This window comes from Xyrauchen texanus, chromosome 14 (assembly GCF_025860055.1).
Source record: "Xyrauchen texanus isolate HMW12.3.18 chromosome 14, RBS_HiC_50CHRs, whole genome shotgun sequence".
Classification (NCBI taxonomy): Eukaryota; Metazoa; Chordata; class Actinopteri; order Cypriniformes; family Catostomidae; genus Xyrauchen; species Xyrauchen texanus.
Window position 1 is genome coordinate 6,081,759 of NC_068289.1, and position 23,061 is coordinate 6,104,819.

Genomic DNA, 23,061 nt, shown 5'->3' on the forward strand with positions numbered 1-23,061 from the left:
TTGTCTTTCTGTTACTATCTCTCTTTCTCACACACACACACACACACGTGCACTTGCATTCTGGCCCAATGCCTTGTATGGATGTGACTTTGGAGAGTAATCTTTGCTGATTATTGGCCTCTGCAAAGCGAGGACCCTACATATACACATGTAAGAGGACGCTTACTACCTCTCTCTCTTGATTAAAAGTAGCTGTGGGAGTGATTTCAATGTGCTTGACCAGTCAGAAAGTGTATACAGGCTTGTGAGAATGAGACCGGCTTCCTCTGCAAGCTTGTTTTTCAGGGTGGATACCAAATAGACTGAATATTTGCATTGACACTGCGATCAAGAATGTCAGCTATTAAAATTGCACAAGACTGAAGAATGTATATTGACTTTGCATAATATACAAGTATATTTGATATTAGTTATCATGGTATCTATGTAAGTTGTCCGCCTGGTAAGTTAATACAAAAATAATAATCCCCCCTGGAACCATTTGCAGCTGTGATAAGAAAGGAGGATGATTTTTCAGGGGTGATGGTAGGAGGTGTGGCACATAAGCTTTTGCATTACGCAGATGATATTTTGTTATTCGTCTCTGACCCAAATAGATCTATGCCTTGCCTCCACAGAATTATGAATTCCTTTTCTAAGAAATAGAGAGAGTCAATTGGTCTAAATCTGAAGCTTTGGCGCTGACAGCGTATTGCCCAGTAATGTCTTTTCAGCCACGATTTTCCAGTGGCCCAAACGTGTCTTGGTTAAAACTTGTGTGAAACATTTTAGGGTCTTTTTTGATAGTGCCCTTAAATTTGACAAGCAAATAAAGTTTTTACCAACAAAGAGTACTTGCTAAATTGAAATCCTTTCTGCCAATCAAGCACTTTGAAACACTGATACAGGCTTTTATCACTTCTAGACTGGACTATTGTAATTCCCTATATTTGGAAATAAACAATTCTTGCATTACAGATTGTTCAAAATGTAGCAGCGAGACTTTTAACGTGTGTCCGTAAATGTGAGCACATTACTTCTGTGTCTTTACATAAAGTGCTCTTGCTAGTATTTAAATCCTCTCTGACCTTTTGTGTGAACACCGTCCAGGAAAAGCTCTTAGGTCCGCCAACCAGAGGTTATTAACTGTTCCTAAGTTGAAGCTAAAATCTTGGGATGATCGAGCTTTCGCCATAGCCGCACCTAAACTTTGGAATGCCCTATCAGAACTGCGCCAACACTACATATGTTTAAATCTAAGTTAAAAACACAGATTATCTCTCTAGCCTACAACTTGTGATGTTTTCTGTTGTTTGTTACTTTTATGTCTTTTGGGTATATTATGTTTTATTGTGGATTTTATTATATTTAAAACGTTCTTGCAAACACATTGTACAGCACATTGGTCAACTGTTGTTGTTTTTAAATTGTGCTATATAAATACAATTGAAATTGAATAAGTAAAATTGATTACATTTATCTACACTGTAAAAAAAAAAAGAAAAAACTGTCAGCTGTGGTTGCCAGAATAATTATTTAAAGAATACAGTAAAAATGTAAACAACTTTACAGAACAACCTGTACATTTTACAGTTTAAAATGGTTGTAATTTACATGACCACGCTGGCACTGGAAAAACAATATAATTTACTTTTAATTTGCAGTAAATAAAACTTGATATTAGCCTTCTGAAACTGTAAAAATCTTTTGTTTACTTTATAAGGTGTTTGTTAATCACCTTAGTAACTACAGAAGGGCACACGATGACGTGAAGTTCATCTATAGTGGCTCTTCCAGCATTACTGAGCATTAAACACATAGAGACAGTTCTCAGTCTGACTCACACAAACACTGAACACCATCATGGTAACACATGTGAGATTGAAATAATGCAGTAAACATTTACAAGACTACATTAAATATAAAACAGAACAACATAAAGTACATAACTGATATTAAAAACAAGATTAAACATAACTATTCCCTTCAAATATAATGTAATGGGTCATGCAGGGAATTCTGGGAATACCCAATTACGTTTTTTTTTACTGTCATTTTAACAATAATTTACTGTAAAAGTACATGTACTCTATTGTTAAACATAATGTAAATAATGTAAATTAATTATACAAGAAAATCTTCCATTTCTTTTACATTTAAAATTTTTAATTTTTACAACATTTTATTGTAAAAACTACTGTATTGTCTTTAAAAAAAAAAAAAAAAAAAAAATATATATATATATATATATATATATATATATATATATATATATATATATATATATATATATATATATATATATATATAAAATGTTACTCTATATTTTACAGTTAATATTCATTAATCAATTAACATTTTATTTCTGTAGCATTTTTACAGTATTTTACTGTTAAAATTACAGACATTTTTTACAGTGTATGATTGGGAAGGTTAATGATATTAAAATGAATTGTATTCCAAAATTCAACTACCTGCTACAATCTCTCTCTGTAGATGTCCCCCTCTTTTATGTCAACCAATTTGATGGCATAGCAAAGTTCTTCATTTGGAACGGTAAATGTCCCAGATTACATTTCAGCATGTTACATAGGCCGATTGACAAAGTGGGCTAGGCCTACCAAAGACTTAGTTTTATTATTATACATTCGGTCTCAGACATTTGGCTCATTAGTCGCTTCCACCTGAGAGGGCCCCTCCCTGGTTTTGTATTGAACAGGTCCTTGCCCCCATTTCGGCATTGCAAAGCCTTTCTATTAAACTAACCGTAGAAGTTAAATTAACACCGTTATCTCACATTTGTATGTGGTATGGACAAAAGTGTCCAGAGTGTTTAATTGGGACATTTATTTAAGTGAACCCAAAATTATGTATTAATAAGTCCCCTTTCTGCTGGAGAGTGGAGAGGGAGTTTAATATGCTCTGTGACCTATATGAGAGTGGAGTGTTGAGATCCTTTAAAAATATAGTTCAGCATTTTGGGATTTCCAGATCTAAATTCTTCAGGAACTTACAGTTGCAACATCTACTCTGTACCTCCTTTAGGAGTAGTATGCGGCCCCCTTAAGTGGTAGATACCCTTGAGGTGGTGCTTACTGCTTTAGGAAAAAGTCATAAGCTTCAGCGTATTATTCCCTGTTGATCCAGAGTCGTGGGGATGGGGTATTAACATCTCATAATAGGTTATGGAATTTTTTTTTTGAATTTGACAGTGGAAGATGGGGTGTGGAGAAGGATTTAGAAAAATGTTAAAATCATTTCCAGAGATTCAAGTGTTCGCCTTATGCAATTCAAGATGTTACACCATTTCTACTGGACTCCCTCCAGATTATTTAGGCTTGGTCTAAAAGATTCATCAACCTTCAGGTGATACCAGTTTGAGGATGGAGATGCTTTCTGGTCTTGTCCTCGGATTCAGGAGTTTTTTTCAGGGGGAGGGATAGAAATAATTTGATATAATTTGATTCTGTGTGTGTATGTTTTGTTTCTTTAATCCTGTTTTGAATCAATAAAATGTTAATAAATAATAATAATGAAAATAATTATCTCACAAAATCTTATTTAACTCCATATCTTCTAATAATAAGTTATGTGAAACTACAAACAGGGACTGTCGGGGGTAAACAGTGCTCCCTTGTGATGTTATCTATCTCAGATTCTCTCCATAGCCTGGAATCCACCTACCCTTAAATGCCATTACTTTAGAAGAGCTGGAATACACTTTACTTTTTGTTAGATGAAAAAGGATAATTAGTGACCTCTGGCAGAGCTTTCACGATCTTCCCAAAAGTCAGTGAAAGCTTCGCCCAATGTCACTTTTTATCATAATCACTCTGGCCTGGCCACTATTGTGTTATGTTAAGTAGCGAGTCTGCTTTCTGTCAGTGGCTCTTTCCTCCTTGGGTTTCAATTCCAAACATGGATATCCTTTTATCCTATCTCTCCCCCTGCCTCTACTGCTCCATGTTTCCACCAGTCTTCAGTCCGGTGAGACAGAGGAAACAGAAGCAGTGAATTAGACTTTGGGCTGATATTGTAAAATTCAGGAGGACCAGTGGATGCCAATGGAATTCAGTGGAAATATGAAGCATCCTTTATTCCAACTGGTTTGTAACAATTTAACCAAACAGTAAGGTGTTTATTGGCTGTTAGATGCTAAGGGAAATGTTTTGCTTTTTTATCCAGATTTTTAACACCATGTTCTTATAAACCACTACTTTTTTGTAACAAATTATTTTTTATCCCAACATAGTTTTTACAAGCCTTTTTATTCAGTGTTATATGAAACCTTTTGATTGAGTTGGAGACGCCAAAGACTGAAACATGAATGGTAGTGACTTGTTTGGCACTATAATTTACCATCACACTTTTTGCGATGGATGGACCAACAACAGAGAAGGTGCCATCTACCATCTGGGTAACACCATACTTTTTTTGGGGTACATGGGTGGCAGTGTAGCATATGGGGCTCTGTACATCTTCAGTTTCTTGGCTCCCTCCTTCCTCTGTCTGGCTCTTTGGGGCTGGCTGACAGTGTGTGGCCTTGATGTCTTCCTCTGGAACCTGCTGCTGATGCTGCAGTGCTTGGCCCAGGTGTATCATCTGATTTTTCGGCTGATGCAGGATGGTTTAACCAACGAGGAGCTTTCTGTACTGTACAAAGCCGTCTATCTGTCACTGGATGTACCTGTGCAGGTGTTTAAAGAGATCACTGCTGCTAGTGAGAACAAAGTGCTCTCTCTAGTGGCCGAGGAGACATATGCTGTGGAGGGGAAGACACCAATTGATCAGTTGTCCTTCCTCCTTTCTGGCAGGTGAGTAATAAAATGCAGGGCTTGACTTTATTGGCCCACCTATGTATTGATATATCATAAACAGTTATAGACATACGGTATTGTAAATGAGTATTTAGTCTTGTTTTGGCACAAGATATTACTCTAAACACCAAAGTTTGATAATTTCATACTTCTGTAGCTGAAATTGTACCAGTCTTAACCCTCATGTTCTGTAGAGATTGAATTTACTGTACATTTTTGGGGTCCCAGAGACCCCAATAGTTTCTGTAAAAAATACTAAATGAGCCTTTTTTCACCTTTTAACAAGTTCTGAGGCTATCAAATCTCAATAGAGTGCAACAGTTGGGTTTCAGAAGTAAAAATCCCATTAATTCTTTCCACAAGCAAATTGGTCTTTAACTATATCTTATAAGCCTTTAAAGACAGACCCACCGTGAGCTCTGTGTTTGTTAATTGATGGTATTTGGATCTGTTGAAGTGATCTGTCCACATTATTTTGACTTCATTGTTTAAAAGTCATGGTTAATAGTGGAACTTCTGATGAAGAAATACAATGTTCATGATCCAACAGAGAAAGATCCACCAATCAGAGAGTTTTGGCAAACAAAGCACGGTAAATGAGCCCGGGAGCGACAGACCACTTCAATGACGCACTGTGAATGATGCAATCAACTCAGTCTCCAACACTCTCAAACTATTTATAGATTTTTATATCTAAATATTTTGCAATATTCTTTAAATATATGAATTCTAATATCAACAATTTTAAATGAATAGTTTGATATTTTTACACCATTTGTTATTTGATTACATCAATTGCTAAAATCGTTATCTATTAGCCACAGTCTTGTACCTTTGTCTTTTTGTCCAATTTTCTAATAGATTTGGTTTAGAGTTTTTTTCCGGGAGGAACTAAGATGGCAGAAAAAATTAGTGGGCATTGTTGTGCTCTATAGACAGATATCATTACAGCGTAAACCCAGTTGTGTCACAAATTAGACATGTGACTGTTAGTCAATATAGTAAGATTGCTTCAATTTGACCCTGGCAAAAAAAACAAAAAAACAAATATGCAATGAAACAAATCCGTGTTTTTGAGCTATTAAAAAGGGCCTTGGGGTGTCTACGACCCCAAACAGAACATGAGGGTTAATGTTAATGTTTCTATTAGCCATTCATTCTTATCTTTATAGTGTAACTTGCAATTTGCTCTACCAAAAAAGTAAATAATAAAAATCACAAGGTGACATTTTTGCTTTTACAGGATTAGAGTGTCCTTAAAAGGTCAATTTCTCCATTATATATTCCCTCACCAGTTTCTTGACTCTCCAGAATGGGAATCCCTTAGACCAACAGAAGAGGGGAACTTCCAAGTATGTTGTGTAATTAGAACCAATTTGATTGGCCCTATCGTGGACGGCAAAGTATTTCATGTGCTATTGAGCAAAATTATGTATTGTTCATACAATCATGAATTATTATATGCCCTAAACTCCCCTTGACCCTTTTGACCTCCTTTGACCTCAGGTGACACTAACTGCAGAGACAGACTGCCGTTACATCTCGTGGCGCAGACGTCGGCTTTACCTTCTGCTGTCCAAAGATCGTTACATTGCCCGACTTTTTTCTGTCATGCTTGGAAGTGACATTGCTGACAAACTCTACTCACTCAATGACAAAATATTCTCCAAGAGTTGCGTGCGCCTTGATATTCGTCTGACTAGTCTCTACCATGTTCTAGCCCCCTCGCCACAGGTCAGTGAGGGAGGAGGCAGTGCTAACTCACCAACCCGGGGGAGCCAAGGAGATCCTACAGTTGCCAGAGTTGATCCAGCAACTTCTATCCAGGGCACAGATGCAAGAAACTCCAAGCCGGACAAGGGAAAGATCCCTATGCCCAAACCTCTGCACCAACTGTGGTCCTCAGACACAGAGATGCCCTCTGGTGAGGACTCAACCAGCTTGGTCCTGGAGGACTTTGCTGATATGACAAGCTCTCTAATGGACTATGGGAATGAGAGGGAATATTTAAAGTAAACATGGGGGGGCACAACAGCACTAATAGACATTACACTGCACAAACACTGACTAATTATGAGAATGCAGAGTGAGGAATGTGCATGCAGCATTGTTGTATTGTATTAATATTTTTGCATCCTTAGTGTTGTCTGATGAATTCAGTGGATGCAATCACGTAATGTAGTAGTATACTTACTAAAAATATACAAATTGAAGATAGCCTTGCTATATGTGTGGGACAGAAATGTCCCAAAATCTGACAAAACATCTCTTTTGGGGATGTCCTGTAAAGTAAATAGAGCGAAAAAAGGCCAAAATAAACAGTTTATTGATTCCCACAAAATGTTGCTTGAGATGCTCATGACAAAAATGTAGCAAAATAATTTTTATTTGTCAAATTGTTTAAAATATATTATTAATATTTATTTATTTATTTTACTATTATTTTATTTGTATTTTTTATTTTTTTTTTGGCCATGGACTATATTCACTTATTATGCTAAACCTTCTGAAAGCAAAGTTCGAACTTACCGAAACTTTGGAAACTTTCACTTTCAGACAGGGGTTTTCAAATTGGGTGAAAGTGAGCCTCCCCAAGATAACAGTTCTAATTGAATAGAAACTGTTCAAATTAGCCTTTTGAACAGAATCCTCCACAGTCAAAAAAACTAAACAAGGTATTCTCAACAGCCCAATAACCAAAGAGCCAATGAAATCAGACATAAAACAAAATCAGACATTGAACGAGCTCTATTATCTTATCACTGAACAGATAACCCTCAACGGTCAAATAACTAAACTGGAACCATGTTCATTAACAACCACAGGCTACTAACGTTATCTCAATTAAATAAGAGCTATTTTGGAGATTTTAGGCTACTTAAGCCAATTCAACTTTGAAAACATCAACATCAGACATCAAACAACATCAGCAAGATGGACAGCGCTGTTTTGTCACAGTATCAAATGCGTAAAAATCACTTCCATATAGGCCTACGTTAAGCAAAAAAGAAAAGAAAAAAATCTGATTGCCAATTTGGCTCTTCATTTTCATCGCCCCTACATCAGTGGGAACAACGAGTCAGACTTTTTGATGTGCACAGATCGATGCGCGGCTGCACGGTTGAAAGGAATAAACGTAAATCGTCCTCCACCTGCAGCCTTGATCTGTATTTGCTTTTAAGCAGGGTCAAAGCGGAAAACCCGCACTCACATAAGTAAGAGGAGGTGAAGGGGATGAGGACTTTCATACCCTTTCGAGAGAGGTGGGGAAACTCAGTCCTATACGTAAAGCAATGCATTATGATGCTTCAGTCGCCTTAGTATTAACAGAGCTAAAAGTCTGGATTACTCTCTTTTGTGTTTGCAATTCTTCCAGCTTTCTGTCAAAAAATTCCAGTGGCTTGGCCACCAGACTAGAGCTTGGCCTCAATGTGACGCCGGAGCTTACAGTGTCTCATACTATCATTTGCTAGCACCTCTTTGCAAATAACACACTGTGGCAGCGGCGCATCATCGGGACCGGTCCACGAAAATCCCAACTTTAAATATTCGTGATCATACTTCCTCAGTTTTTTGCTTGGCCCAGAATCTGCCTCATCTCCTGTAGACTTTTGTATTGTAGACACTACAAAGCGATCCATTTTGCAACACGCATATGCATAACACGCACTTTAACACGCAAGCTAGCAGGCGCGCCTCACCAATTGAAAACCTCTGCTCTTGAGACATTTTGAGGATGCATGCCAAATTTAATCAAATTCTGCCCATAGGGGGCGCTACAACTAAAAAACAGTTATAACTCAACAGTTTGATAGAGAAAGTAGAAATGTGGCATGCATGTTCAAAATGTCTTGTTTCCCATTTTTATTTAAGTTAGTGTGCTCACCTACCCTTAAAATAATGATAGGACAACTCAACCAAAATGCCCAGCAGCAGCCAATCAAATTCCAGCAGCTAATAACTTGCATTGTTAATGGCTGATCATTTTGAAATGACCAAATTTTGTGAGAATTGTCCACAAGGTGGCACTATATAATAATGTGATATACTGTACAGTATACTTTAGCGGTAATAACTCGTGAAGTGAAATTGTTAGCAAAGTAATAATTTTGTTGTTTATTGTGGGAGAATCGTTTTGGGGTAGTAGACAGAAAAACATCATTAGCTCAGAATAAAACAATAGAATTAAATGAAAAGTCCCCAGCATGCACATGCACGTGTGTGTGTATTTCTGTCAAGAATTTAAAGGTTTCCTTGGGTAAGAGAGTTTTATTTAGTCCATGGTAGTTGAGTTATATTTAATGTTTCTGTCTTGGGATATTTTTGATAGATGTTTCTATGCGTATGAGAAGGCATTATTTTACTACATATTCTTGTGTCACTGACTGGAAGGAGGGAACATCCAGGGATCCAACACTGTTTATCTAGCACTCCACCCTCTCAGAATACATGGCCTAGCCAGCCAGGGGCAGACTGCGTTTTGTAGAGTATTGGATATCGGGACAGCTGTGGCAGGAGGACTGTTCTGGCAGATACTTTGTTTCAGTTGTTTCTAGTTGTATATTTGTTATGTTGTTCCAATTAATGGGACTTTATTTCAGTGTCCTCATTGACTATTTATTGTGTCCAACTTTTCCCCTCCATAAATCTAACAGAGGAAGATACTCCAGGAAGTTTTCCACTTCGATTCCAAAGAGGATGTGCTCCACTGGCCCCTACTGACATCCATAAGCTGTAGGAGTGGCTTCAGAAATATAAAGACCATATCATGGACTGGAGTGGAATCTAAACAGCTGTTAATCTCATCACAGCTGTATTTCATCCGCTGACTTAAGATAACATTAACAAAGAACAGAAAATCATTAATATTGTTTTGTTTGTTTGTTTGTTTAGGACAGTGACAAAATATATTCACAAGCCTTTATCAAACCTTCCCAAAACTATTCTTTTTTTTTTCTTCACAGAAAGTTACTGTTTTACATGATTCCACACTGCTGTGAAAAATTCCTTTTTTTTTAATAGTATTTATAGCATGTGGTTTTCAGCTAAATCTGTTTGGAACACTTCAGACAGTGGCTTTGTAAAGAAGACAGCAACAAATACTTTTTTTTTTTTTTTTTTAAGCAAACAAATGAATCCAGTTTAAAGCATTTCAGAGTTCACTGATATATATAGATTGAGAGATAACACTGATATAGTTTATGACAACATTGTGTGCTTTTAATTTTGTACAACATATCATAAGGAATTAGTAAATGCTACAACATCATACGCTGATTTGATTTAGATTTATCTGTAAAGAGAGGACTATATATTATGGCCATATTATGAAACAGTATTTTAATGGGGCCAACTAAGCTCTTGGTTAAAAGAGACTTCATATTCCTCTTTAGCTGCCATTTCAAAGCAGAGATTAGCCTTTCAGTTAACATATTCTGATTTTAATAAAGTGTCCAGTATGGTTATTCAGAGTGCAGAAATGTTGAATTTATGTTGTACCACTCCAAAACTTTTAATCATGAAAATGAACCAGTACTTTCAGCACATTTGTTAACACATACAGAACCATGTTCCAAACGACCAAGTGTCATCATAAACAATATTTTGTAACTGATTAGTGTCCAAAACACACACACACACACACACACACACACACACACACACACACACACACACACACACACACACACACACACACACACACACACACACATGTTGTGTTTCCATGTTTTATGGGGACTTTCCATAGACATAATGGTTTTTATACTGTACAAACTTTATATTCTATCCCCTAAACCTAATCCTACCCCTAAACCTAACCCTCACAGAAAACTTTCTGCATTTTTACATTTTCAAAAAACATCATTTAGTATGATTTATAAGCTGTTTTCCTCATGGGGACCGACAAAATGTCCCCACAAGGTCAAAAATTTCGGGTTTTACTATCCTTATGGGGACATTTGGTCCCCACAAAGTGATAAATACACGCTCACACACACACACACACACACACACACACACACAACAAACATGTAGTGTTTCCATGTTTTATGGGGACTTTCCATAGACATAATGGTTTTTATACTGTACAAACTTTATATTCTATCCCCTAAACCTAACCCAACCCCTAAACCTAACCCTCACAGAAAACATTCTGCATTTTTACATTTTCAAAAAACATAATTTAGTATGATTTATAAGCTGTTTTCCTCATGGGGACCGACAAAATGTCCCCACAAGGTAAAACATTTCGGGTTTCACTATCCTTATGGGGACATTTGGTCCCCACAAAGTGATAAATACATGCTCACACACACACACACACACACACACACACACACACACACACACACACACACACACACACACACACACACACACACACACACACACACACACAAAAACAACCCCTAAAACTAAAATTCCTCTCTGCTGATATTTTAATATTACACACCTTGTAGCAGTTTTAGCAACAAAAAAAAAAGAAAAATAAATCTGAAATCCTATTTTACACACTGTATAGGCAACTTTACAACTTTAAACACTTTTGTGAAAAAACAAAACAATAAATACATCTTTAATAGAGTATTTAAAAGTATTTTAGTCCTCTTGTATACATTTTGCAAACCCAAGCTTTTGACCTTTTCTTGCAAGTGTGGTTGAGTTTCGCTACTCTATTGTGCTGTACATAGCAATATTCGGCACAAGCTGGTTACCTGCTAAAATCATCAGCTCTCATAAGGAGATCTTGTGTTGTGTAATAGCAATCTCTTTATTTAGCACGCCTGGACAAAGTCATGTGACCATGGTACTCCCCTTCCAATATGAATGTTCTCCACACATAATGGATCCATCACTCTGCACATAAAACACATATACAGTATTGGAGCACATAGTGTATGCTCCCTCCACTTCCATTCCAATTATTTTGTATTAGGGATTCAGAAAGGCAAAAGGGAGTTGAAAGACAAATATTATAACTACTTTACCTGTTTTGAGGGAATTCGGAGATGCATATATACTCGAAGTGAATATCGCCTTGTCTGTAGAATCGTGCTCCTGAGTTTTTCAGCTGCATTGACTCAATTTTACACAGGCCTTCTGGGTGCGCAGTCACCTTTTTATACCCAATTTCATCTGTAAATCTGAAAAATAAACAAATAAATATATGCTTGCCCAAATAACAAACTTGTTCACACACATGAATGAATGTGAGGTATGCAATAAATGAACAGATTCTGGCACACAACCGTTCCCCAATTAATACATAGTTAATCCCACTGAAAATACGTCATTGAAATTAGTGGCTGGTAAAACTCACAGCTTGAGTTTTAGTTCCGTCTCTGGGTGTCCCGCAGAGATCAGGGAGAGCTGAACTTCAGCAGTTTTATCTAAAGGGGAAACCTTCAACTCCACAAGGATGTGATGCGCTGAGAAAGAGGATGAGGCAGACGCGTTAATTTTTTGTTTACACTGAAAATATATTCTGCTTGCTTATATGGCTCCAATTCTAATGACACAATTCCATTAACACAAACGTTAATTTAACAGATATTTCCATGGATTTCAGTTGGATTATTGACAACCCACAGACTGTGAGCCTGTCTGGAACGCCACAAACGTAGACAAGAAGAGTGATACAAACAGTGAAGCATCCAAGTGCTGTTATACTAAATATCAACACTCTTGGAACGCTGCTTGTCCAGACCAGAACAAACTGATGTAAAGAGGAAAATACACACATTTAAATAAACACACACCACAATAGGGAGCTGCAGCGGTGGTCAGGAGGTAGACGCGTTCTTGATTTGGCAGGGGGGACACCTTTATCCCACTGTTCTTTAACAAGCCTAAAATACACATACAAAGACAGACTTGAAGCATCGCACTTGGGCACACTTTGATATGTCAAAAGATGTGTCATATATTATGTGAAACAATATTATCATTTTGTTACATCATCAGCTTGAAACTATATTTTGAACAGCTAATGCAAGGCACTCGTGCACACAAAGGACAAGTCAAGGCTGAGTAAACACCTACATTTACGTGAACTACAATAGTATGATCGAATCCATTTAAGATAAGATTAATTCACCTGGTATGTGTATAGCAAGAAAATCCCTAACAATTATTATTCTTTACATATTCTTTACAACATGTAATTTGCCATAAATATGGTCATTCGTACTTATGAATCTCTGAAAAGTCTTTGACTTATAGCTTTGTGTTTTAATTATAACCATGGCTGAAGATGGATGAACTTGACTCAAGTTTATTACCTATTTCATCAGACAATTTCATAACCTAAAAAGTTTACTTTTAAATACTTTTAACAATATTCACAATTAAACAATAGCATGTGCTACCTTATTATGTACCTCCCCAATTTTGATTAACATATAATTAACAGATTAAATTTTTCTCCCCAATTTGGCATGCCCAATCCCCACTACTTACTAGGTCCTCGTGATGGCACGATTACTAACCTCAATTCGGGTGGTGGAGGACAAGTCTCAGGTCCCTCCGATTCTGAGACAGTCAATCTGCGCATTTTATCACGTGGCTCACTGTGCATGACACCGCGAGACTCAAAGCACGTGGAGGCTCATGCTACTCTCCGTGATCCATGCACAACTTACCACGCACCCCATTGAGAGAGAGAACCACTAATCGCGACGAAGAGGTTACCCCATGTGACTCTACCCTCCCTAGCAACTGGGCCAATTTGGTTGCTTAGGAGACCTTTCTACTCCAGGTGTGGTAGTCAGCGTTAATACTCACTGAGCTACCCAGGCCCCCCTACAGATTCTAATTTTAAATATGGAGTATGTAGTATGGTGCTGAAACACTAGAGTGTAGAAAACAATGTTGAATTTATTCATTTCAGAAGCTAAGAAAGTAAAAAAAAGCTTACTTCTGAATAATTAGGTACATTTTACTTTTACTTAAACATGTTTTGGCTAGATACTTTGACTTTGTACCCATACTGTAACCTAGCCCTAAGTATATTTGCAGCCTTTTTTTTTTCTTTCTTTTTTTTTCTATTTGTGTTCACAAACAGGCTTAAACATGTAAAAGATCCCCCTTAAAACACTCCATTGTTTTTTTTACTGTTAGTTATTCTGCTTACACATCATTACCTATTTGTGGGCATGTGCCATTGAAGGGGCCCTCACAGTTGATGCACTTTCCTGCCAGGAATTCCTCATAATTGGAGCAGGGGAAACCAATGAGTGGACATGAGTTGTTCAGGGCGCTCATGTAAACATGCAGCGCCCTCATGTGGTCACAAATGACATAACCATACACTGGAAAGTAAATCAAAACTGACAACACAGGCAGACTTTCAGGTGGCAAAGAAAATTTCATTGTGGTCTAATGTACTATGGATTGCATATTATGTTATTTTATAGAGTTTTTGGTCAGCACTTGGTCTCTTACTTGAAGCAAACCTTGAGCGTGCGCACCCAGCTTGGTCCATTCCACCATTTAAAAAGAAGTCCACGTGCCCAACAGGAATGGATATACCAAAGTCTGCAAAATTTAGACTGTTCAGTTGTGCACAAATTACCTGTAGCTTCCATAATTAAAATAGCACCAGTGGCATACTAATAAGAACTCTTCTGGTTCAACCATTGATCAACATGGCCTATATGTCAAGAAATACGAGATAATATAAGACAGTGTTTCTAAATGAATTAGACGTCCTTATTATGCTCTCTATAATAATTTAGCTTATTTGTTCTTACAGTCAGAGTCAGTGTGGATAGCCTCAACAAACAAAGCATCTGATGAATCCAGGCGGTCAAATGGATCAGCCCTCTTGAACATCGGACCTGCTGGGTCCAGACCTTGGGACAAAGAACTCAAAACTCATAATATGTATACTATGTATTTTTATCTGACTGAAATTCTCTCAATTTAATCATAGGATTAAGCTTATTTTTAGAAAAACATAAAACATGGTAGCCGTAAAAGCGTTTTAATTGGTCAAATGAGGTCTTGTTTTTTTTTCAAGGCTGTGTGACCGAACAATTTGTCATTGTTTATTTGCTCTACGGTGCTCTCTCTGCCTCATCTTCAGTCTAAAAGCCTCATTCAGTGCAGTTATGACCTTTGTTCCACACAAAACTAGCATCTTCAAAGCTCTCATCAGGACAAAATTAACACCATAGTAGATGGTCCTATGGTAGGCTGTCCTTCTCAAGACTGATGGCATGTTTAACATTACATAAAGTTATTAAGTAATCCACTACAAATGTCAAATTACTTCTCTATAAGTATAATCAGATTAATTTACTGATTACTTAATTAAAAAAGTGATCACATTACTAATTACTTAACTCTTAAGTTACTTTCTAAACCACTTATCACAATTTATTTTTAGTTTTTCTGCTCAAACAAATTCAAAATAATGTCTATTTTCTCCTTGTTCATTGTCATACACCCCACAGAAACGCAACATATGAACATATGAATTCAAATTGTAATTGTATTACACATAACTAGTATTTTTTAGAAATATACATTTAATTGAAAATCAGTAACTGTAATCTGATTACAAGAATTTCAAATGTAATTTATTACACTACTTTTTGTGCCTTAAAGTAGATTACAGTAACTAATTACTTTATAATCCAATTACACCCAACACTGGTAGTTTGTAATAATCTTTATTATTATTTCTTTAAAACTAAGCAGTTAAACAATTTTGATTAAATATATTATTAATATTTGGAAAACTTTAGTCAACTAATGTTAGGTGTACTGTAAACCCAAATAAGTCAACTTCACTCAATTAATTAATACAATTTTGAGCTAAATTGATGGATGATTGTAATACATTTTTAGTATTATATTAATATATTACCTGTGATTCGACCAATTTTGCCTTCAAACAGGGTCCCCACAAATCCAGAAACATGTGCTCCAAGACTCACACCAATGAAATGGAAAGACTCCAGAGTGCTTCCGTACTTCTGCAAAGAAGACAGCAAAAATGTACTTTTGATATGATGTCAAATAGACATATATATATATATATATATATATATATAGATCAATGTGAACAACACGTTTATTATATGCTAAGCCCTGCTTGATTACCAGCATACTATATGTTGTGTTTTGGTTGTCTCCACAAGGTTTCTTAACTAGCTTCACCAACCAGTCCTTGCTAAACCAGCTCCACTAGAGAGCATCATTTGCTGGTGAAGAGCATGGCTATGGTGGTCCACAAGTTGGACCAGCACCAAACCAGAACATTCCAGATGTCTGGCTGGTCTATTCAGCAGGGAGGAGTTTATTTGTTTTTTTCAAACACGGCGAACAAACTGGCAGATTGATACTGCTCACAGAAAACCTCACAGTAGTGTTTAGTAGTCAAGTATTTTAATATCATAATAAATGAAACAGAAAGGTTTCAAAATAATCCAAACAATTTCTCTTACTGTAAGTTGATGAATAAGAACCGATATCTGCACTGCAACCTCCTTGTAGTTCTCTACGACCAGGTTATAAGCAAAGGATGCTCCATAGACCCAGTCCACCACCAAAACATTCACATCCTCTTCACGCAGTAGTGCCTGTGCTAAGCCACTCACCCATGAGGGCTTACTGCCCAGAGCCCTAAAAGAGAAAAAGTACTAAATGAGATCTGTGTAAAGAATTACTCGCAGTGAATACTTTCCTAGTGCAAAATGATGATATGGTTAGATGCTTTACCTGTAACCATGAATGATGACTTTAGTGGGGAGTGATGGGTTGAAGTAAGCAGTGTGTTTCTGGGTGTGATTGAGGCAGTCCTGTGTAAAGAGGCTGGCACAGTCTGCATTTTTTCGTGTCAGGAGAAGGTACTGAACCTGCAGCTTAGTGCCTTGTCTGTATTCCAGCCAAGTGTTGTTGTTGAAGTCTGCACACTTGAATTGGGATGATTCCTCCCCACCTGTAAATATGTATCCATGAAATTCTGTTTGGGAGCTGTGTGCATGGGTAAGCTGAAAAGTACAGTTTTGATATTTGATGGATGTATAATTGGTAGCTTCATCAGTTTTTAAAGGCCGGACCGGGTTTCAAAATGTAATGAGTGTAACAGGATTTGGGAAAGGAGGAGGTGGGAACCGGATCAACACTCTACAAGACTTTAATTATAACATAGCATCAAACTGGAACGTAATAACAGCCGGGGACCACGAACACAGCTCTGTGTGTCTCTCTCTCTCTTTGGCATCCCCGGCTCCTCCTCTTATCTCTATCCCACTGATTGGGCTACTCAGTGCCAGGCGTACACCCTCACGGCACGGCCACGCCCTTCTCCTCGTCACATACCCCACCACCCTATTCAGGCCTGGGAAAGCTCTAAACTGACTTCCCACCCCTTGCCTGGTTTTACCCGTCTGGTTTCCCCGCCTCCCTGCCTTGGATGAGGGGAGGGGAAAAGAGGTCGGTTGAGACCGAGAAAGGGAGAAAATTCTCCAGTTCCCGACAACGCCGCCATTCGGTCCTTGGCCAGCTGGGCTGTGGTCCTCCGTGACACCGGGCAATGGCACTGGACCTCTAGAGCTGGAGCTCCCCCACCTCCTGGCAGATATCAGCGGATGCTCCACCTTCCGGTGGCGAGCTCCCTTGCCCCCTGGTGGACGGTAGTATCTCCTCCGCCCTCTAGCGATTGTCAGCAGCTTCTCCACTTCCTGGCGGATGGCAGCGACTCCTTCGTCTCCTCGGCATAACTCCATCAGTGGCGAGGACTCTCTGACAGCGCATCTTCCTCCACTCCCGGGTTTCGGCACCAGTGTAATAGGGTTTGGGAAAGGAGGCGGGAACCGGATCAACACTCATCAAGACTTTAATTTTAACATTACATCAAACTGGAATGTAATAACAGATGTTGAACACACACACAGATCTCTCTCTGGCATCCCCGGCTCCTCCTCTTATCTCTCTCCCACTGATTGTGCTACTCAGCGGCAGGCATGCTCCCACACGGGCCGGCCACGCCCTCCTCCTCTTCACAATGAGGATAACATGTTTTGACCTACTTTTTCTGTCTGCTGTATTGTAGAGAGATAAGTCAATTCACTTTATTGTTTGTTTCCAGGCTTATGCTAATTTAACTAATACCTGTTGAATTGAATTATCAGTTGATACTATCAGCATTCTCCAGTAATGCATATAATAGTTTGCCTTTAAAGGAATAGTTCACCACAAAATGAAAATTCTGTCTTTATTTGTTTACCCTCATGTTGTTCCAAACCAATATGACTTTCTTTCTTCTGCAGAATGCAAAATATTTTAAAGAATGTTGTGATTGTTGAATTCAACACATTAGCAGTTTTATGACACATTTGGATCCTTTTATAAGAATTAAAGTGAGTCAGTTTCTGCTGCTATTGTATGGAAATCAGAGATTGCAACATTCTTTAAAACATCTCCTTTTGAGAAAAAAAGAAAGAAAGTCAAATGTTTGGAACAACATTAAACTGAATAAATAATGACAGAATTTTCAAATTTAGGTGTAGCATTCCTTTAACAAGAAACTTCTACCCCTACTAAATTTCTATCTCATAAAGACAACATCAAATAATTTCAAATTCAATGTCTACTTATACTATATGTGAGGTCAAAGTAACTGATTTGATGACATTTTTGAGCTTTCAAAGAAACAATAGATTTTGAAACATTTTATCTCACACTTTCCGTATTCACTATTCACTTAACATACTGTTGATTAAGTCACATTAATGAACCACTGTTAATAATAACCTATTTTTTCAAAGTTTTCTAAATTAAATATCTGTTTATGATGGGAAGTATTCTGTGAAACATTTATTACAAACATAGTTGTTTATAATCTGATATAAGCAAGTCTGTACAACAAACTGTAAATTATACATTGGGGTGTGGAGTATATAGCTATAACCAATAAAACTGCCTCAAAACTTTGGAGAAGATTAAGCTGAACTTGGCTGGATGTAATATTAAATAAGCTAAACTTGGCTGGAAGTAATATTAAATAAACTTACCCACAGCAGAGGTGACCGCCATTGAGAAATAAGCAAAAACCTTTATCCATTTCCAAGCCATTTCTTCATTGGTTATAATGATCAACAATGCTAAATAAGCTGAGAAAAATGTTACTGCTGGTTAGATTCCAGATGTAAAAATCATTCTTCCTTTTTCTGCTTCCTATCAATGACTTTGTTATTGTTATTCAACAAGTTGCCCTAAGAAGGCTGGAATCCACCAACTAGTCAGTCACAATCTGTTACACAATGCCTGGTTCTGAGAAAGAATTTACAATATCAGATTAACTGAGATGAAGGGGATTTTGGCAAGCTTTTCCTTCCACTCCTGGTGCCCTCTTATAACCCATGTCAGCATATATATGTGAGAGATATTAATTCCAAGCGTCCATCTTGTGATACAGAGACTTCTGGATCGAAAGTGTATCTAGTGGGCTTTAGTAGGCTTGCACTACAACAATTGAAAAACAAATGATCTATGTTGGCTGGTCTGCAGCTATATGTGAACCCATGACCTCACAGAGATGAAAGGTTTGATTGTTTGTCCGCAGGCTGGACTCTGGCCTTTGGAAGAGTGTAGACCCCGTGCTTTCAAAACAGAACAGTAAGTGAAATGATCACAGTGACATGGTATTTAATCCCACTTGACAGACATTATGATCGACTTTTATATATTTTGCACTGATTTTTTTTTGTCTTGTTTCTCAGTAAAAATAATAAAGGAAATAAAAAAATTTGTTTTCAGAAATTCTAATTTTCGAGAATATAATTTTTGATCCCAGTTTTTTAAAATAGTTTTTTGTTGTTTTGAGTGTAAACAAAGTTTTTTTCCTTCACACAAGAAAAGTAAAAAAACACATTTCTAATGGAGCTAGGAAAAAACTTAATATATATTCTTTAAAAATGTGATAACTTTTAAGGAAGTTATTAAGCACATGGGAGATGTTCATAGCAGCTTCTCAACATTGCTCCTGGTTTTTTACAGTATGCAATGCACATATGCAATGCACACACACGTGCACACACACACACACACACACACACACACACACACACACACACACACACACACACACACACACACACACACACACACACACACACACACACACAGTTGTGTTTCCATGTTTTATGGGGACTTTCCATAGACATAATGGTTTTTATACTGTACAAACTTTATATTCTATCCCCTAAACTTAACCCTACCCCTAAACCTAACCCTCACAGAAAACTTTCTGCATTTTTACATTTTCAAAAAACATAATTTAGTATGATTTATAAGCTGTTTTCCTCATGGGGACCGACAAAATGTCCCCACAAGGTAAAAAATTTCGGGTTTTACTATCCTTATGGGGACATTTGGTCCCCACAAAGTGATAAATACACGCTCACACACACACACACACACACACACACACACACACACACATACACACACACACTCACTCACACACACACACACTTGACTAACCAATAAGAGAGCACACAATCCACTATGGCTTTATGTTTATCTACCCTTAAAGGAACAGATCCTAAAAGGATTTTCTTTGCAAATTAAAATTTCCATATAACTACTGAAAACAAGCCTTAATACAGTTTCTTATGCAATTTTTCTTAACTACATTTATTTTGTTTTAAGGATGTTTATATATTTTTTATATAAAAAAGGTTACAATAATTATATTATTATTTGCTGTGTGTTAGAATAAGTAGTGCAATGTTGTCTTTATATGGATATTTGTTTTCATTTTAAGATTCGGAAAATACATCACAGGAGATTATCGGAATAATCAGTACCTGTGGAGCACCTGTTCCATTACAGGCAAGTCGGTGCCTGCTGTGGGTCTGGCTGCGAACTCCTCAGCTGAATTCGGAGCCAGATCATACAAGTACATACATAATACACAGTTATTTGCAAGAAAAATATTTTATTAAGGGATGCATTATTCACCGATTATTAATTAGTTCATGTAGTTCAAACATATAGAGTTCATGCTTTGTTTGTATGCCTTATCTACTACAATGGATCTACAGAGAAGGAAAGTTAACAATAAACCAACAACCAGAAAATGGCGGCAAAGTGAGTAATATAGGAAAAACTGTGTTTATACACATGATGTTAATTCATTAAGCAATTTGTTGTCTTTCTGCAGGTAAGACAGATGCTAACAAATCAGTAGTGCGCTTACGTGCCACTTCCCAGGTGTAGTCTGGGCAATATCAAAAATCCTTGTGGACCTTTTGATATGAGAAATTAAAGAGTGTGTTTAACAAGGTCAGTAGCTGCCTAATGGTTAACACTGACTGAAAAAACGTAACTTTGATGCTGTCGTGTGCTATAAAAACCTTCAAAGGAGTCACATGATGCCATGCGAGGATTGGACGTGTGAGTGGTGAGCTCTGTGCACTTTGCTAGTTTTGATACCTTTTATTACATAAACTGGTGAGAGTCGATACATTCTGTTTCATAACTGTTGTAGGAGGACAATATGTCAAAGAATTCAAAAACCTTGGGGTCTTTTGAGTCATAATAGTGTGATTTAATAAAAAAATATTGTAAGTTGTGCCTTAAAATAAATAATAGTAAATAATTATATTTATATTTAGACCACCTGTAAGGAAATCTAGCAGGAATGAGAACCCAATCACAGGAATAAGTGAACACAAAAACTTTATTAAACAAAGGAAACAAAGATGAACATAAAACATTCAACATGACAAGGACTAAACGAGGAGGCGTGGCAAGACGAAACAAGGGGGCAGGGTCAGAAGAGTGCATAGCAGACGAAAAACACAACAGAGCCATGCACACAAACACAAAACAGATAACAGGAAGGAGAGGGCTGTCAGACCGAGATGGTGACCCCCCCAACAGACGCCTCCTGGTGTCCAAAGCAGATAGGCCAGGCCGAGGGGCAGATGACAAACCAGGGAGGATGGGAGGGGAAAAACAGGGGAACAGCCTAGACAGAAGTCGTCCCATACTTCTGTCCATGAGACTGGGCAGGCCAGTAGACCAGGGTGGAGCTGGAGGAAAACCAGGTGAAAGGAATGGGATGGGTCGAGGGACATATGACAGACCATGGAGGATGGGAGGGGGAGACCAGTGGGATGGTCTGGGGCAGGTTGTAGGTGGACCAGAAGGCCATGAGGATGGACAGGGAGGCCAGGGCCAGAGACCAAGGCAAAGTCCGAGCAGCTGAGTTCAGCACCAGAAAATCCTTGGGCACTAGGCAGATGGGATCGGTGGTGGCTGCTGGACAGAAGTAAGATGGGTTAGGGAAGGCCACTGGGCAGCTGGTGATGTCAGTGGTGGTCACAGAGGACTGAACAGACTGGTCGGTGGCCACAGGACTGGATAGTACTGGTCGACGACTGCTAGGGACAGGACTGGACAGGACTGGGTCGGGCCGATTGAGGACCACAGAGGGCTGGGCAGACTGGGCAGGGACCTCACAGGTCTGGACAGACTGGTTAGTGGCCGCTGGGGACAGGATTGGATTGGACTGGTTGATGACTGCTGGGGACAGGAACGGGTTGGAATGAGTGAGGACCACAGAGGGCTGGTCAGACTTGGCAGGGACCTAGCAGGGCTGGAAAGACTGGTTGGTAGCTGCTGGGGACAGGACTGGGTCAGACCTAGTGGGAACTGGACTGACTGGACAGAGACCACTGTGGTCATGAGTGCTTGCAGCGAATGGGGAACAGCCTCCATGGCCATGACTACTGGCAGCGACTTGGGAGCAGGGGCCAACCTCCTCTTCCGGATAGTTGGAAGCGGTGCAATGGCAATGGCCGCCGCCACCTGACGGTCATCAGAGGGTTGGCTCAGTGGCCAGCCTGATGGTCTCAGAGCAACTTCCTTCCACCCCTCGTTCAGGAACACAAGATCTAATGCGTTTCCAGAAAAGGTGACACAGGCAGGACTGATCATAACAGAGGCCAGAGGACAAAATAACATTTTTTGTTGAATACCGCCTTACTGACTTGTCCTCCTGATGAAGCCCAAAGAGCTTTCATGCTTTTGCTGCTCTTTGGCGCACCAAAGAATCTGAACCCAAGAAAACAAACAAAAAAAAAACTTTCCTGATGGGTCCAAATTTGGTCGAATGATTATGTCAGGAAATCTAGCAGGAATGATGACCCAATCGCAGGAATGAGTGAACACAAACTTTATTAAGCAAAGGAAAAACAAAATTACATAAAACTCTCAAGGGGGAGAGAAAACAAACCAACAAAAA

The 23,061-nt window shown here is 38.3% G+C and overlaps 2 protein-coding genes across 4 annotated transcripts; one reads left to right on the plus strand and one right to left on the minus strand.

The window, feature by feature from the left end:
• Nucleotides 1-3,974: 3,974 nt before the first annotated feature.
• On the plus strand, nt 3,975-11,203 carry popdc2 (popeye domain containing 2). Of its 2 annotated transcripts, XM_052143047.1 has the most exons (4): nt 3,975-4,793; nt 6,040-6,148; nt 6,303-6,720; nt 9,452-11,203. In XM_052143047.1, exons 1-4 carry the CDS (start codon nt 4,303-4,305, stop codon nt 9,532-9,534), a joined length of 1,101 nt encoding a protein of 366 aa, XP_051999007.1. In that variant the 5' UTR covers nt 3,975-4,302; the 3' UTR covers nt 9,535-11,203. The 2 variants fall into 2 exon arrangements, with proteins under 2 accessions (XP_051999007.1, XP_051999006.1); XM_052143046.1 differs by lacking the exon at nt 9,452-11,203 and having other exon boundaries at nt 6,303-6,813.
• Nucleotides 10,424-19,296, minus strand: pla1a (phospholipase A1 member A). Of its 2 annotated transcripts, none has more exons than XM_052143036.1 (11): nt 18,821-19,296; nt 16,524-16,743; nt 16,250-16,427; nt 15,670-15,778; nt 14,549-14,650; nt 14,241-14,333; nt 13,940-14,107; nt 12,557-12,646; nt 12,118-12,226; nt 11,786-11,941; nt 10,424-11,654 (listed from the first exon to the last, which is right to left on the minus strand). In XM_052143036.1, exons 1-11 carry the CDS (start codon nt 18,879-18,881, stop codon nt 11,573-11,575), a joined length of 1,368 nt encoding a protein of 455 aa, XP_051998996.1. In that variant the 5' UTR covers nt 18,882-19,296; the 3' UTR covers nt 10,424-11,572. The 2 variants fall into 2 exon arrangements, with proteins under 2 accessions (XP_051998996.1, XP_051998995.1); XM_052143035.1 differs by having other exon boundaries at nt 13,940-14,125.
• Between the last annotated feature and the right edge of the window lie 3,765 nt (nt 19,297-23,061).

What these genes read in the sequence shown, in the direction of transcription:
- popdc2 (XM_052143046.1), top strand. Translation starts at nt 4,303, where the DNA reads ATGAATGGTAGTGACTTGTTTGGCACTATAATTTACCATCACACTTTT. An exon ending in TCCTTCCTCCTTTCTGGCAG is followed by an intron (nt 4,794 to 6,039) that starts GTGAGTAATAAA and finishes TTGCTTTTACAG; the next exon opens with GATTAGAGTGTCCTTAAAAG. An exon ending in CAGAAGAGGGGAACTTCCAA is followed by an intron (nt 6,149 to 6,302) that starts GTATGTTGTGTA and finishes CTTTGACCTCAG; the next exon opens with GTGACACTAACTGCAGAGAC.
- pla1a (XM_052143035.1), bottom strand. Translation starts at nt 18,881, where the DNA reads ATGGCTTGGAAATGGATAAAGGTTTTTGCTTATTTCTCAATGGCGGTC. An exon ending in ACGCTCAAGGTTTGCTTCAA is followed by an intron (nt 14,126 to 14,240) that starts GTAAGAGACCAA and finishes CTGTGTTGTCAG; the next exon opens with TTTTGATTTACTTTCCAGTG. An exon ending in TGGCACATGCCCACAAATAG is followed by an intron (nt 12,647 to 13,939) that starts GTAATGATGTGT and finishes TGTGTATTTTAG; the next exon opens with GCTTGTTAAAGAACAGTGGG.